The 15,184-nt window shown below is 40.2% G+C and overlaps 1 protein-coding gene across 1 annotated transcript; it reads right to left on the reverse strand.

The window, feature by feature from the left end:
- Positions 1–6,897: 6,897 nt before the first annotated feature.
- crip1 (cysteine-rich protein 1) lies at positions 6,898–10,904 on the reverse strand. Its single transcript, XM_026152713.1, has 5 exons — positions 10,727–10,904; positions 7,931–8,025; positions 7,684–7,741; positions 7,282–7,326; positions 6,898–7,152 (listed from the first exon to the last, which is right to left on the reverse strand). Exons 1-4 carry the CDS (start codon positions 10,764–10,766, stop codon positions 7,286–7,288), a joined length of 234 nt encoding a protein of 77 aa, XP_026008498.1. The 5' UTR covers positions 10,767–10,904; the 3' UTR covers positions 6,898–7,152; positions 7,282–7,285.
- Between the last annotated feature and the right edge of the window lie 4,280 nt (positions 10,905–15,184).

Below are 15,184 nucleotides of genomic sequence, written 5' to 3' on the forward strand. Positions count from 1 at the left end.
ACTAATCAACTCCAGCCCAATCCCTGTAAACAAGATGAGAGGGCGGATAGAGGGAAGAGAGGAATAATGTACCAGGGGAAGGAGGAGGGTGAAGGCGGGAAGACAAAAATAGGAGAGGCGGCAGGATGGAAAAAAGAAATTAAGAGGGGAAGGGTAGAAAGAAAGGGATCAAGGGGTGAAAGAGGTGTAGATGAAGACTGGGAGAGTATCTGAGAAAGCCATCAATAATCAGTAACAGAAGTAAGGACCAGATTCTTCTCACAATAGCTGTTCCAGCTATTCTCCTGCTACACAGTCTTTCAAAGGAAAACTGAACTTCTAAATTAACATATACAGCCAACAGGCTGCTTTGGGATCCTCACCGGGGATAGAGATGACCCCGATTTACCCGATTTGTGCAAGACTCATTTTACAAACTCCCCACACCGGATTTTATTTTGCCAAAGCCAGTTCAAAAATGATAATGGGAGTGTGGAGGATTGTGATACTGTCCAACTGGAGTGTTTGCAGGTGACCACATAAAAAAATTAGTAAAATTAGGTGGCATTAATAAGGCTAATAACAAACAATAGTTTGCTGTTTATTTCACTCAAGGTCAAATTTTTCTTGACCTTCCTTGAAATGCTGGTAAAAAGAAAAAAGGCAAGAAGTCTTTTGGCTTTTTAAGTAGTGCAGCCTCTCCCCACCGTGCTGCTACTGCTGCTGCTACTGCTGCTGCTACTACGTACTACTAAAGCCATTAAAAATGCAAGAATGTCTGCTCCACATTTAGTCAACCTTTTAATACTTTTAGAGGATTTGGGAAGCTTGAAAATTGATCTGTGAAAACAGCGGCTCAATATTTTGGGAAATACGCTAATTTGTTAAATTACAATCAGGAGCTGTTTAGCATAGCTTAGCATGAAGACTGTAAACCTGGGGAAACTGCTAGCCTAGCTATGTCCAAAGCAATACTGCGACTGCAACACACCTCAAAGAAGTTAAATTAAATCATTTTAAATAACAGCAGATTTTTTTTCTAGATGAGGTAGAGGAAGAAAATGATGGGAACACCTTTCAAAAAAAAAAATCCATATATTTTTTAGACAGGTTGTGAGTCTATCACGGGGCTTAAACAGAGAGACTTAAGTGAAAAACAATGAAGATTAACAATACATTAAAAGTGTTGAAATAGCCTTTTCGTTGTGGAAATGAAGCTAGCTTCCTCACTTATACACCAAATGGAGTTTGAAGCAGGGGACTTCCTGTTGTGGTGCATGTTTGAAGTTGAAGGCCTCAGTTTTTATGCTGAGCTATACAAACTGACTGCTGGCTGTAGCTGGACAAATATGAAAGTGGTATTTTCCATCTGTTTACACAGAGATTAGTTGTAAGCAGTTCAATCAAAGGTTATTTCCAAATCTCATATTGCTGTGGTTAAATAATCAGAGGCCTAAAGGGCTCGATAATTATCTTAGCTCCTTTGAGCTCCTTTTGCAGGATGGTTTTTTCTCCTATGATTTAAACAATAGTCATTTTTAGCCATCTTTGCAGTATCATATTTAAACTTGGAAGCAATTAGGAAAATTGCTTTGTTGAAAATTGCTAACCTTGACTGAATTACTGCCATTAGAGCAAGAGAAATCCCTCTTTCTAACGGAGGGGAAAAAGTGAACAACTCTTTTAAACTCCTAACAGTTATTACTAATTACCTGCGAGGGTCAGTTTTTAAGTGAGTGAAAAGTATACAGTTGATTTCCTGTTCTAATTTTTTGTCTTTTAAAAAATCCCACTAACAGGTTTAGCAGCTGATGGCAGGCTGGACATTCTACCACGTGTTCACAGGCCGGTGCGGGTGTAAGGAACATTTTCACAAACACACCTTCTAATTTCTTAGCAGACCAGTCCTGTAGGAAAAACTGATGTAATGTTGGAGGAATATTAGCGTGCTGCCAGAGGCATAGGCCTAATGTATAAACTGGTGCGCTCCAGATTAGGACTTCCATAGCTTCACACATCTGATACAGATTCACTGTTAAACTGAAGGATGTAAAATATCCCTCCTGTCCCTCGGTGCTCTCACGCATTGTCCTTTTTAAACCCCCTTCTAGAAATCGGAGGCTGGATTTAGTCAACCAATGTACAAAATTCCAAAAAAGCTCTATCATGCAAAGAAGAAGCCATATGTAAATAAGACCCAGAAACACTGCCATCTTCTCTTGGCCAAATCTTATTTAAAAAGGACTGAGGCAAAGTGGAAACTGTCCTGTGCAGCAGGATGGCTTCATAGTAGAATCTGAAAGCTTAACCGCACTGCCTGCAGTCCAGACCTGTCAGTCACAGCATCACAAACTGAAAAATACAACAAAGAACACCCAGGACTGTTGAGCAGCTAGAATCTTATATCAAAACAAAAATAGGACAATATTTCTCTCCCCAAAGTCCAGCAGCTGGTCTCTTCAGTTCCCAGATGTTTGCAGACTGTTGGGAAGAGGGGGATGCTACGCTGTGGTAAACATGGCCCTGTTCCATCAGTTTCATAATTACCTTATATGTTTCTTAAAATTCAACATTTTTTCAGTTTAAACATTTGATATGCTGGGTTTGTGAGATCTGCAAGACACTGCTTTTCCGTTTTTATTTACATTTCACTCAGACAACCGAGCCAAACTCCAGAATAACATAGTTCAACAACACATTACGAAGAAAGACATGAAGTTTATTACAGATATGACAAGAATCATGATTTTTAAGGTTTCCAGATATTTCTAGCACAAACATCTCTGGTCATGTCTTGTTTTAATGTTGTTGCCTCTGCACTTTGATTTCAACCACAATTAAAGTGTTGCTACACTTTTTGCTGTCAGTCATCTGTTCCTGCTTTTTCAGGTGGATGATAGGATGCTACAGATCCTTGCCATGACCTCACCTGCTGATTTTGTGCTCCACCAATCATAAAAAAATGACCTTCAAACCGCCTCCAGCTTTTTAAACAGGGACAAGGTCAGCGTGCAGCGTTTTGCACTGCCACCAGGGGTCGCCAAAGTCAATAAAATTTCAAGAAGATTTTAATAAACATTTAGAAGTTAGAACCTGCTGTGGAGCTTGTAATTAATTTTATGTGCTGTTCATGTTTAGTGATAATTTAAATTAAACTATAAGAATGGCACTTATGTGTTTTATTTTTATTTACATGTTTTATTTATCCTTCCTTTTCATGCTGTCAACTGCTGCGGATCCCGTTCACAACAACTGGATCTTTTCCAAGAATTAGTCCATCTTTCTAGCGGCATTCCCAGGTCTGTGTGTGCATGAGTTATTACAGCTGTGAGACAATTATTTTCCAGTCTTTAAAAGGTTCATGGGTCTAATTTTCTTTTTCATGCTGACACAGCGGGTCTGTATTGGCAAATTACCCTGGTTTCCACCGTGACGGGAAAAAAAAACCCTGGAAGCCCTTCACCTTAAGTGCTGTGTAAGTCAGCATTAGTGAATGTGTACTGCCTGCACTATGCTTTCTTTATGATCAGCAAAATTATTCGCACTTTAATAAATTAGGCCTCAACCACATGAATCATGTATGTGCCGCTGGGAGCCAGGAATAAGTGTGCTCATCACTGACTGCGTTTGATGCATGTACTTTTGTTTTTGACAATGCTTATGGTCACATTTCAGGCACTAAAGGCTGTTTACCATGAAGCTATGAACTTAACTAAAGCTGCAGATTTCACACAAACATCTGAGGGCATCACAACCACAAAGATGTGGTATTTCCTGTGCAGAAAGCTGAGAGGGAAATGTTTGAAGCCACAGTGGTAGCTATTATTATCATCACAGGAGGCATTTAGATGCACAGCACCCCACTATACCAATTCAAAGAAAAGTAACCCTACTTATTTGTAACTTCCAAATAAAGTTATTCAAAAGCAGGGAACCTGCTTTGACTTTCTTTTCCCCCCATTCAGATTATTTAGTTTTCCAATGCAGAAATTAAGCACTTTTTCACTGCCATATATTTGTAAACATCCATAAGTGTTAAATAGATTTGCTTGATTAATATAAAAAGTTTCTGCCTAAGCTTTTGATCAATTCTTTTCTACTGTACCTTCATTATCATTATTGGACTTTACTGATGCATATCTGGCTTGTAAGTGCTTCATATTTTTATTGATTTGTTTAAATATTGTTTCTAATAATGTCTGATTTCCTTTTTTCTAGATGTTATTTTACTTGACTGATTGATATCTTTGATGGATTTAAAGCTGTTCCATTTTCTTTTAGAAATACTGGCCAATCTGTTTGTGTAAGACCTTGATCTGGATGTTGACTGTGTAATAGCGGATGTTTACTGCTGTATGCACAACGGATGCACTGGGGGGAAATTCTTAACCGGTACTGATACGGGCATCTAGTTCAGAACAAATTTACATCTGTTAATTCGAGTTTGGTGGAAAATGTAATCAAAAACAGAATGCTACTTGCGATTTGCATATCTCATAAACTCATATGTTATTCACAATAGAACATAGAAAACATATCAGATGTTTAATCAGCGAAAATTAACCATATTTTAAGAAAAATGTTGGCTTCTTTTGAAGTTGATGACAGCTACGTGTCTCAAAGAAGTTGGGTGCCATCAATAAAAGGCTGGAAAATCATGTTCTTGAACATAAAATTGTGAAGACTTTGAGTGTCTCATCCTCTACGGTGCATAATATCATCAACAAATTGAGAGAGTCTGGAGAAATCTCTGTGCGCAAGGTACAGGGCTGCAAATCAGTAGTGGGGAAAAATGGATGTCTGCACGCTTCCAGTCCTCAGGCGGCACTGCATTCCATAACAGTGTGATGGAAATCACCGCATGGGCTCAGGAACACTTCCAGAAATCACTGTCTGTGAAAACAATTCACTCTGCTGTCCACTAATGCAGGTTAAAGCTCCATCATGAAGAGAGAAAGACAAATATAAACATGATCCAAAAACAGACCCATTTTTTTGTGGTCTGATGAATTGACATTTGAAATTCTTTGTAGATCATTGTCCACCTGTTTAACAGCCTTCTTCATCTCTGATGTAATGCATGTTATGAGGGTGCATTGGTGCCTAGCAAATTGTGCACATCTGGAAAGGCATCATCAGTGCTAAAAGGTATACACAGGTTTTAGAGCAACATATGTTCGAATCCAGATAAATCTTTTTCAGGGAAGGTTTTGCATATTTCAGCACAACAATGATAAACTGCATTTATCATCTATTACAACAGCATAGCTTCATAGTAGAGGGATACAGGTGCTAAACCGACCTCCCTGTAGTCTTTAAATGTTGCAAAGATTTGTTGCATCATGATACAAAAATTGCGACAAAAGAAGACGCAGGAGTGTTGAGCAACTAGAATCCTAGACAAGACAAATATAGGAACACATTCCTCTCCCAGACGTCCAGCAGCTGGACTCCTCAGGTCCCAAATGTTTACATCATGTTTTTAAAAGAAGAGGAGATCCTACACAGTGGTAAACATGGCTCTGTACCAACTGTTACAAGACATGCTGCTGCCATCAAATTCAAAAATATGTAACTTTTTTCTTTAAATGGTGTCTGTATTGTCACACATCGTCTCAACTTGTAGTTTGTCAGCATGGTCAAGCTTGCTAAGTGCAGTACAAGACCGTAAATAAAAGACCGGCCTACTGTAGCTTCTGGGGTTGAAAAGCTAATTCCATAAAACATATTTTCTTTTAATGCCCTGAAGGGGGCAACTCTGAAAACTAAAAATTTTATTGTGGCACTTCTGGGAATTTATCAGCTGGTCTTCTTCATAGAAATACAGATGTTTATATCATACTAGATTGCAATCAATCCCTGATAATGTCTCACCGGCATTATCATGCAGTTTAACCGGAAAATAACAAGTGCTTAGACAGAACCTTCAGCATGTATGAACAGGCTTTTTTTTACACCGTATGTCGCAGCCAGTTTGGAGGAGAAGCAGAAATAAATGACTTGATTGCCAAACATCCTCTGCATGCCTTCATCAGCTGCCTGAGTGTCTGAGGCCTTGCTCGAGATTTTCCCCTGACAGCGAGCCTCTTTGTTTAAGACAAAAAGGGTGACAGCCAGACTGACGGACACACTGCTCATCTGTTGTGGCTTATTTGTGTCTGTTGCCATGGCAACCGTCCTGCTGTGATGGCAGAGGGAGAGAGACGATGGTGGCTGCTCTGCTTTTCAAGGGCAAAACTCTGGAAACCAAGCGGAAATTTGCGGCGAGCTGCAAAGACTCAAACCGCCCATCTAACCAGCGGCCTGGTCAAGGTTCAGGTGTCGATTCCTTTCAAAAGCCAGCTACTAAAATGGAAACATTAATGCTGCTGGGATGAAGTCATAACTCACATTATCTTCCATTATCATAAAACGGAACAAAAACAGGAGGCTGATGGGTTATTCTTCTTGGCTTGACCTGGTAATCAGTGCATCTGCACTGGGCATTTATTTTTAGCTGTGGGTAAGGCTTTACTTCATAGGTTGGGACAATGTTGATAATAAATCTCTCTTTAATGTGTCATCCTGTGGATTAGCAAGTTTTGTGGGTCCAGAAATAGACCTTTCATGGCATCGAGTTCCCACACGTGTTGTGTTTTCTGTCACACATTTTTAAAATGATATCATTTAGAGTGAGAAGTGCGAAGAAAAATACACAAGCTCATCACAATTGAGCTCCGCCTGCTGATGAAGATCATCTAATCCAAACAAAAGTTTATCATCGCGCAATAACTACTGCTGTGTATTGTATCTGGCTGTTACTGGCTTTTATTCCAATATGTTCTCCTTATTTTCCAACAGCTAGTTAGATCTCCATGCATAGGATCAATTAAAGTTTGCAGAGAGTCAATGAGCAAAAAACTAGCAAAAGAAGCGACACAAATTTTAAAAAGTGTTTAATCAGACTGACCGCCCTAATAAAAAGATGAGACCAGAGGACAGTCACTTCATAACATATAATGGGAATGCAAAAATCAGACGACAGAGTTCAAATTCATAAAATAAAAGAACACGCACACAAAATGTGTCTGAACGAGAGCACGGTTTGTTTGCTGGTTTTGATTGTGACTTCTGAGCATGCTGGCTTCTTCCATGTAGTTTCCAGGCAACATTTTCACTGCAGGGCCCCTGAACCTGACAGAGACGCCAAGAAAAACATGAGGGAGATGAGAGATTACTATCTTTGTGTATGAAAATGGCATGGAAACTATAGGAGACGAGCAAATGTAAGCAAATGAATGAAAGGACGATGGACGTGAATACCTATTTATTTATATGTGTGGCTCTCAGCTCCACCGCGTCCAAATCCTGGAAGGAAGAAAGACAGTGATTTTTAGAAAAAAGTGATTAAACATTGGTTAAATTGTTAAATATTGCAGGAATCTAAGACAGAGCAAATCCTTTCATTTGGTTTGAGAGTTTAAAGAGACGTTTAAATGTTTTACTGCATGTGCGATCAGCTGATAAGTGTGCTCTGATAGGACCATTTCTAGTCTACACAACACAGATGTAAAACATCATCCCCAATCAGGGCGCAGCTCCTGAGTCTCAGTACCAAAGGTGATTGCGTCTGTCTTTTATAGTTTTTTGATTGTGCTGTTCGAGAGGGGTCAGAGCGAGTTCAGTTATTGTGTAATCTGGATTATTCGAGCTGAATGCGCTTACCTTTAGGTCCGAACAGAGCAGCGTAGCAGGGTTTGTTACAGTAAGGCTTGCCTTCATGCTGTAAGAGGCAAACATGTGTCAAACCATCTGGAAACAGTAAAGCTGTTACTGTGCATGTCTGCATTGTGAGTGTATTTAGAAGGTGGTTTTAGTAAAGTAAAACACTTCAACGTTATGCAGATGTGATAAAACCGTGCACACAGGAGGTGAAACTACAGGATATTTTCATGTGATTTGACTATCTCACCTCTGCGTGTGAGCCTGGTGAAAGAGTCTTGCTGCACTTCTCACATCTTAGGCAGGGCCTGTGCCAGTCCTTTCCCAGTGATGTCACCTTCTCGGCTGCAAAGCACAAAAAAAATCAAATGTAATCACAGCGGACTCTAACTTATCCCCACAAACACACATAGTATCATCTGGAGAGGACACGGAAGCTTTCCACGATAACTTACTGGGCCAGTCACAATCTGAGGCGCATATGGGGTATATTAATAATAGGTATACATATTAATTCAGTGTCTGTTTAAAAGTTGGGTGTGGTACTCGAAGCCCGAAGTGTCCCTGAGAAGCGTCCCTCATAAACCCTGATATAGCCAGTTTTTAATCAGATTGTCAGGGCTGTTCTGCACAAAGATCCATCATAAGGACTGTAAACGTGGGAGGGAACCGTACTCAGCAGAGACCTATGTTTCATGTATGGAGAAGACAAGTCACATGCTAACATGTGGTCGAATTGCAGCCAAGAAACTGCTCAGGTTCAGCGAGGCAGACCTCCGAGCCATAGAGGGGTAACTGAAGACAAGATTAGCCTCTGCAGATTTTCTAAAAATTAAAAAGTGAGAAAGGACAGCGGATGCACGAAAGAATGAAACTGTCAAAATGACAGGAAATGACCTATTTAGTTCCCAAGAATAGCCCGATGTGGCACGGGGTTATGCAACAGATGGTGGATGCAGGGTGGGGTCAGCCTCTCTCTCAGGCCAACTCATTGAAAATTTTTCAGCTGAATGCGGTGGACAAAAAAGTCCGACCCTGAAACAATGACCGTGCTTAACTTCAAATAACAAACCAATGCGCTGAGCAAACAGTGGCTTGACAGTGATGTAGGAGAATATAATGATGCACATTCACGCTCCCTTGATCGCGTATAAATCTGATAGTCTCATTGTTTTGTGCGACAGCTGCAGTATTTATTTTACCTCATAATATGACGTGAAATTAGGCGAGCCAGACAGAAGAATAACGAAGTTCGCTCTCAGCTTTGAATCTGCAGCTCGTTGGAGCAGGTCCAGCATACACAAACATGCAAATCTGAATGGAGAAACGTACCATGGGAGGGGAGACTCACCCACTTTTACTTTCAAATAATTTCCCAAATTATCAAGGACAGGCTGCTATGCTAAAAAAGGAGAAATAAACAGGGAGTTTTAAGCACTTAAAGTTATGAGAACTTTTTTCTGCACGTGTTTATAAAAGTACACTTATTTAGCGAGTTAGATGAGAAAGCAGATAACAGCCCGCATTTATTTCTGTCCAGAAAAAAATAACTAGCTGCTTAGCCGAGGCTCTGGCTGATTAAAAATATCCGTTATATGTGGGTAAATTAAACACACAAGACTCAATGTTAAACTTTAAAGATGCACGCACAATCTCTACACATCCTAATCAACACACTGCCCTGCTCCCAACAGCGGTCCTGCAGCACAAAGCACGAGTGTCTGAAAAGTTTCCATCAACAGCAAAGTATTTGCTTCTTTTTTCTTTTGACTTGGACCTCCATCATTCAGGCAGGCAGCGGTAGCCTGATCGTTTCCATCTGAGAGCTTGCTGACGTTAAGATAGAAGAGCAGCAAAAGAGATGGAAAAAGATGCGAGGGGAGTGAAGTGCAATAAAGACAATCGCACACTGATGTGGAAAGGAGTGAGACGGTTGTGCAGACAATTCAAGACAACGAGAAGATTGTGAGCACACACAAAGAAGGCAAAGCTTTGTTCTAGCTTTCTTCTCCTTCGGCTGGATATAAACTTTTTCTTTTCCTACACTGGGGAAAAAAAAGAGGAAAAAAAACAAGCCATGTCTGACTAGCTTGTTCTGACCAAAACAAATTGGTTTGCTTGTATTGGCCAAGAGGGAAGAGTTTATCCATGAGCAGGGAGAATGGAAAGTCACACGGACCATCCATCTGACTGACAGTCCAAAGACTCGTCTTTGTATTTTGCATTGGCCTCAGCTTCTATACATCTTCCCCAAGAGAAGATTTATCTGTTGCGCTACTGAGCAGGAGACAATGTGGTAAATGGATTAAGACACAAATAAACCTGAGCGAGCCCCCCTTTTTCCTCCCCGGATGCTGTAACTGGTCCCTGCTTTGAGAGCATTCTCACAAGATAGACGGAGGTGTATTTAAGCAGAGGAGAAACCTGTTTCCTTGGTCTAGTCATTATTCACGGAACTCATCCCTCATTAAGGAGGACAAACCACTTCCACCAGGAGCAAAGACCTCAAACTCTAAAGTAGTCTGACAGCAAGAAAGCTTCCAGAGTGCAGTGACCTGTTAAAACTGCTATTTATCTGTGTAACTATCTGATTACACTTAATTTATTATTAGTGATTGTCAAAACTTAAGTGTATTCAGTATAGATAATATTATGTATCACAGGTGTAAGCAATAATCTAATAATTCATCCTACTTCGTGCATACTTTGACTTCCTGTAAATTGCGTACAGCGTTAAAAAAGCAATTTAACTGCTTTTTTAACGCTAAACTCTTCCAAAAATACAAAACATGCACTATTGCTTATTTTCTAAACATTAGCAGGTTATTAATATACACCAGGAAAGCATTATATACAGGTTTACTATTTTCCCCCCCGTCTAATATGCAAGTGAAAGGCATGCGTCTCAGTCAGTCTGTCAGACTCTTGGTTTCCTGTTTCGTCCTTTGTACAAAAAAGCCACCGGTTTTTAAAAACTAGAAAATCCCGGATGCTTCTCACAGTGTTAGTACACGAGTAAAATTGTAATAGAGAACTCAGATCTTACCGAAGTAAACTTCCTTCTCGCACTTTGGGCACTTCGGCATTTTTGTTGCAGCTGTGAGTGATAGTCTGGAGAAGAGAGCAAAGTCTTGATAAAGTTTCCTGCAGCTGTCACCGGCCCACCTGTTCGCTCTGACTGACCACGCCTGCTCTAAAGTGCAGATGTTGCCGCGCTCCGTGCTGCATTTATAGCGCAGAGGAAATAGTTCGACTGTGTTTTTTTCCTGCAGTGGGAGAGGCCTCAACCACGTTGTGTTGAAGAGACGTGTACGTGCAGAGCACATGACACGAGGAACCGAAATTAAAGAATGAGCTTGCTACACATAAAGTGCATTTCTTTTTGCACTATTATAAAACACGGTTTTGCTTTGTCCCTGATTGTGAGCTGCAAATTGAGCATTTCTTCTTTTCAAGGTCACATGATGAAATCGATCAAAAGTTGCTCTGTTTTAATGTTGTATAATTAAATAAATATAATCATGTTAAATTGCTGTTATCTTCTCCTTAAACTAATGAGCGATCAGTTAATTAGAGTGTAGCATTGCATACGATGAATTATTTTAAAAACACACTGAATTATTCATCCCCAGAAAATCTTCTGTTCATATTTAAATCTTCATGTCCACTTAATCTCTCATCTCCCTCATTTTAAAACTTTAAAAACAATGATTGTGTGACTTGTAACTCCTATAAGAAAGTATCAACAAAATGTTATCCTGAGGAATCTCCCACACCTGAGCTCCTTCTCTAAAAGGAGGGTAAAAGGGGCCTCCTCATTGTCATCATCATCGATCTGTTTGACACATGGCTATTCAATGCTGGCTGGCAAGTTAATCCACATGATGAATAATCCAAGTCGAGGTGCACACACCTGTGCACGAAGAGCTTTGTGTATTCAGGAGTGCAGGTTTTCTGTAGCCATTATAAAACGTATGTATGTACTCTTTGGAATTACTCTGTGCAAATAAGTGCCAAGTAGAGTCAAACACAATGTGTTTAAGCTAACAACACAAAAAATAATTACATGCTTTAAATGTAGACAGTGATTAAACTTTGAAAAACATTAGAAAAAGGAAGCGAATGCTTGGTCACAGTGAAAAAAACAATTTCTAGACACTAAAGATCAGCTCTTATCTGCAGATCTGATGTCTGGTTCTTTTGAGGTTAGCCCCTTTCAGACTAAGCTTTGGGCTCTGACTAGGCTGCTCCAAAAGGCAGCTACTTCAGTGCCCTACTCCATCGCAAAACTTCTACCCAGCTTCAGATGCTGTCCGAAATGTCCAAAATTTATGCGCTCCGTCACGTTTTCCAAAATCATGCAATGTGCCGGATTAGAGTCTCTGCTGGACTGATTCTGGCATCTGGGCCTTAAGTTTGACACCCTGACCCATATGATACCTCAAAAAAACCTTTCCTTTGACTATGGTAAGACTCAAAGGCAGACAAATCTCCAAATTAACCAAAAACAATTATAATCAAGGGGTTAAATCTCTGTGAAAAGAACATGTAAACATAAACAGAAAATGGCTTAAAAGAATTTAATTAATTGGTGAAATTGAAACGTTTTCCACTCAAGCTGCAAGCTTATCTGAAGTAATCCAAACACACATGGATGTAAAGATAAGTAGCAATATTCACTTTTGTAAAATTAATAAAGTAAAAAATGACTTTAAGTGAGTTTAAGTGATCAGTTTAACATGTTGCAAAAGGTTTGTGCACCTGCGTGCGGAGGTAGCTGCACGGCACCTGCTCTCTTGTTTTTATTGTTGGTTTTTATTCTTTTAAGAAGTCACTGTTGGCGTGAGATTGCATCACATTCATGACAATGTTAATGTCAGTTGACTCTCATGCTTGTTCTTTGCCGTAATCACCTCAGCAGAGGCCGATCACACCCAACCGAGGGCGACTTTTGACCTGATCAGAAAAGCCATTGTTGCATAACAATCCATATGTGTATGAGTGAGGACCTTAGCATGTTGCGCATACAGACACGCCTGTTGTCTGCCACAGCTGAAGGACTTCTCAAACCCTCTGAGGAGCTTATGGAAATTAGATCACTATGACAACCAAAACAAAACAAAAACAAAGCAAAAAAATCAGTTATGATGTTACCTTTAGCTATCTTTAGTGTTCACGAGGATAGCAGAGCTAATCAAGACGACAGTTTCACTAAGATCATTTGAAATTGCCCTAAACACAAGATCCAACCCATATCCCTCTAATGTTAGGTGTCAGGCATTAAATTATTTTCTTCTTCATCTGCAGGCAGCAGTGTTACTTAACAGCGGCGGGAAACATACCAAAACGAAGAGGGAGAAAAGAGAAATCCAACCTAACATGCTTCCATCAGTGCTAGCGGTGTGACTAATCAGGTCCTCGGCACTGCAAATTTCTGTGCACCGGGGGAAAATTAAACAATGCTGAAAAAAAAGAAGATCCAGTGCAGTATGGTTGAAATCTTGTTAGCTGTGGTTCACGGCGAAGGTTTAACCTGCAGGTTTGGCTAAATCGTTGGTGTGAGAAGATCACCATGTAATTTTCTTCATGGGATGGTTTCCATTAAATTAGAGATGTAAGGCTGAAGCCTAATCTTCAATGATTAATTGGTGAACTAATCTCCCTGCCACCCAGGTAGCTGCAAGGGAGCGGTGTTATGGCTCAGTGGCCTGAGATCTGCTCCAGAGTCTGCTTGGGCTTCGTCCAGCCATTGAGGTTGATGAGTTGCTGCCTTGTAATTACACCAAAAAAAGAGATTAGTTCAACTCCCTTAAATAGGCAAGATTAAGGTGAAGGTTTTATGTTCTACATCACTAATCAAGCACAGTAATAACTCAAGAACCACATGAAGACAACAGTGCACACATGCACATCAGCCGGGTTGAGCTTTGTAGGCAGATGTGAGCTTCAGTTTGCAGCTTTTTAAGAGTTAAAGCTGTTTAGGGTGGCAGAATTGTTTGGACAAACTGGTTTTAGTTGGTTTGAGGTTATACCTTTGATGGAACTCTGCTGAATCAGGAATAATGGACTCCATTTTCAGCTTGGTGTAGTCACGAAATTCAAAAGTCTTCGGAGCCAAAAAGGATTAAAAGCTGCAGATGGCCACGTGAGGCTGGCTCCAAAACTGAGCCAGTCCCCATGATAAAATGGTGAAGTGTACAGCAGGAATTAATGTGCTTACAGCCCAATACAAATACAAACAAAGCTATTTTCCCCTTTCGTGACAAAAGCAAGGGGACTGAGTTCTTTTCGTCCTTCAAATTATATCGAAATTATTTTTATGCCTAAAGTTATGGATTGTCAAGTGCCAGCTAGACCTCTAGCTTCCTGGCTCCAAGAAATATAGGATGAGAGTGTTAAACACACATGAGGTTCAACAGTGTAGCAGGTTACACATTTGACTAAGAAGTGAAGGATCCCCAGCAAATTTCTGCGAGGTTACACCAATCCTCTGGGGATTAGGTAACACTTCATAACACAACCTGTGTTTTTGCAGGTAAGAAGTCAGGTTTTTGCAAGAAACAATGAAACAAGTACACTGTAAGTACCCTAAACTTTCTGGGGCGCGGGTCGTGTTATGGAGTGACTAAGGTGCAAGTACTGCATACTTACATGTGTTTTGCAGGCAACTAGTACAGGGTACTTACAGTGCACCTGTTTCATTGTTTCTTGCAAAAAACCGACTTGTTGCCCTCAAAATGCACGTAAGTACAGGGTACTTGCGCCTTATTTGTGGGTCGTGTTATAAAGTGTTACCAGGGATTGTATCATAAAAGTAGAAGGTATGGAGGCTTGATTCTGCCGCTGAAAGATTTATTTATTTGTTTGTTTTTCTGAAACTTTTTTGCCATACATAAGTCAGAATTCTGGGTTTAGTTTAATGTTTAGTGTTGAGATAAAAGCCCCGATTTGGATTTTTAGACAGCAAAAACTAACTAAATAAAAATAATTCATTGGTGGTAAAAATCTATCAAAACAGACCTGCAGGGCTACCTGCTGTGGAAACCCCCTGCAAATAAAGGAGCAGATGAAAGAAGATTCAGAGTGACAAAAATGCCTAACATGACACTGTGAAAATGGAGCTGACAGACCAGTGGGTGTTGTCATGGTGATACAGCCTCTCTGATCGCAGCCCAGGCAAATTCTTTATATAGGTTTATATTTTATGACAGAAAAAGTCTATTCAGTATTTCTGCTGAAAATACGTCATGTTTTCCTCGAATGTAGTCACAATGCTGTTTTATATTCTGGTCACATCATTCAAACACTCTGATACGGCTCGTGACCTTTAAACCAGAGAATTCATGCGATACATGTGAGGTTCTGGCTCAAGCGCCCTGTGCACGGAGCAGCTACTGCAAGCTACTGTCAGCTAAATACTGTGTTATTCTTAGGGTGCATGACATCACTGCTTGGTGCATTTGATGCAGTAAAATCTGACATTTCAATTGCATGTGCATTAATC

The sequence above is a fragment of the Astatotilapia calliptera genome, chromosome 19 (assembly GCF_900246225.1).
Source record: "Astatotilapia calliptera chromosome 19, fAstCal1.2, whole genome shotgun sequence".
Classification (NCBI taxonomy): Eukaryota; Metazoa; Chordata; class Actinopteri; order Cichliformes; family Cichlidae; genus Astatotilapia; species Astatotilapia calliptera.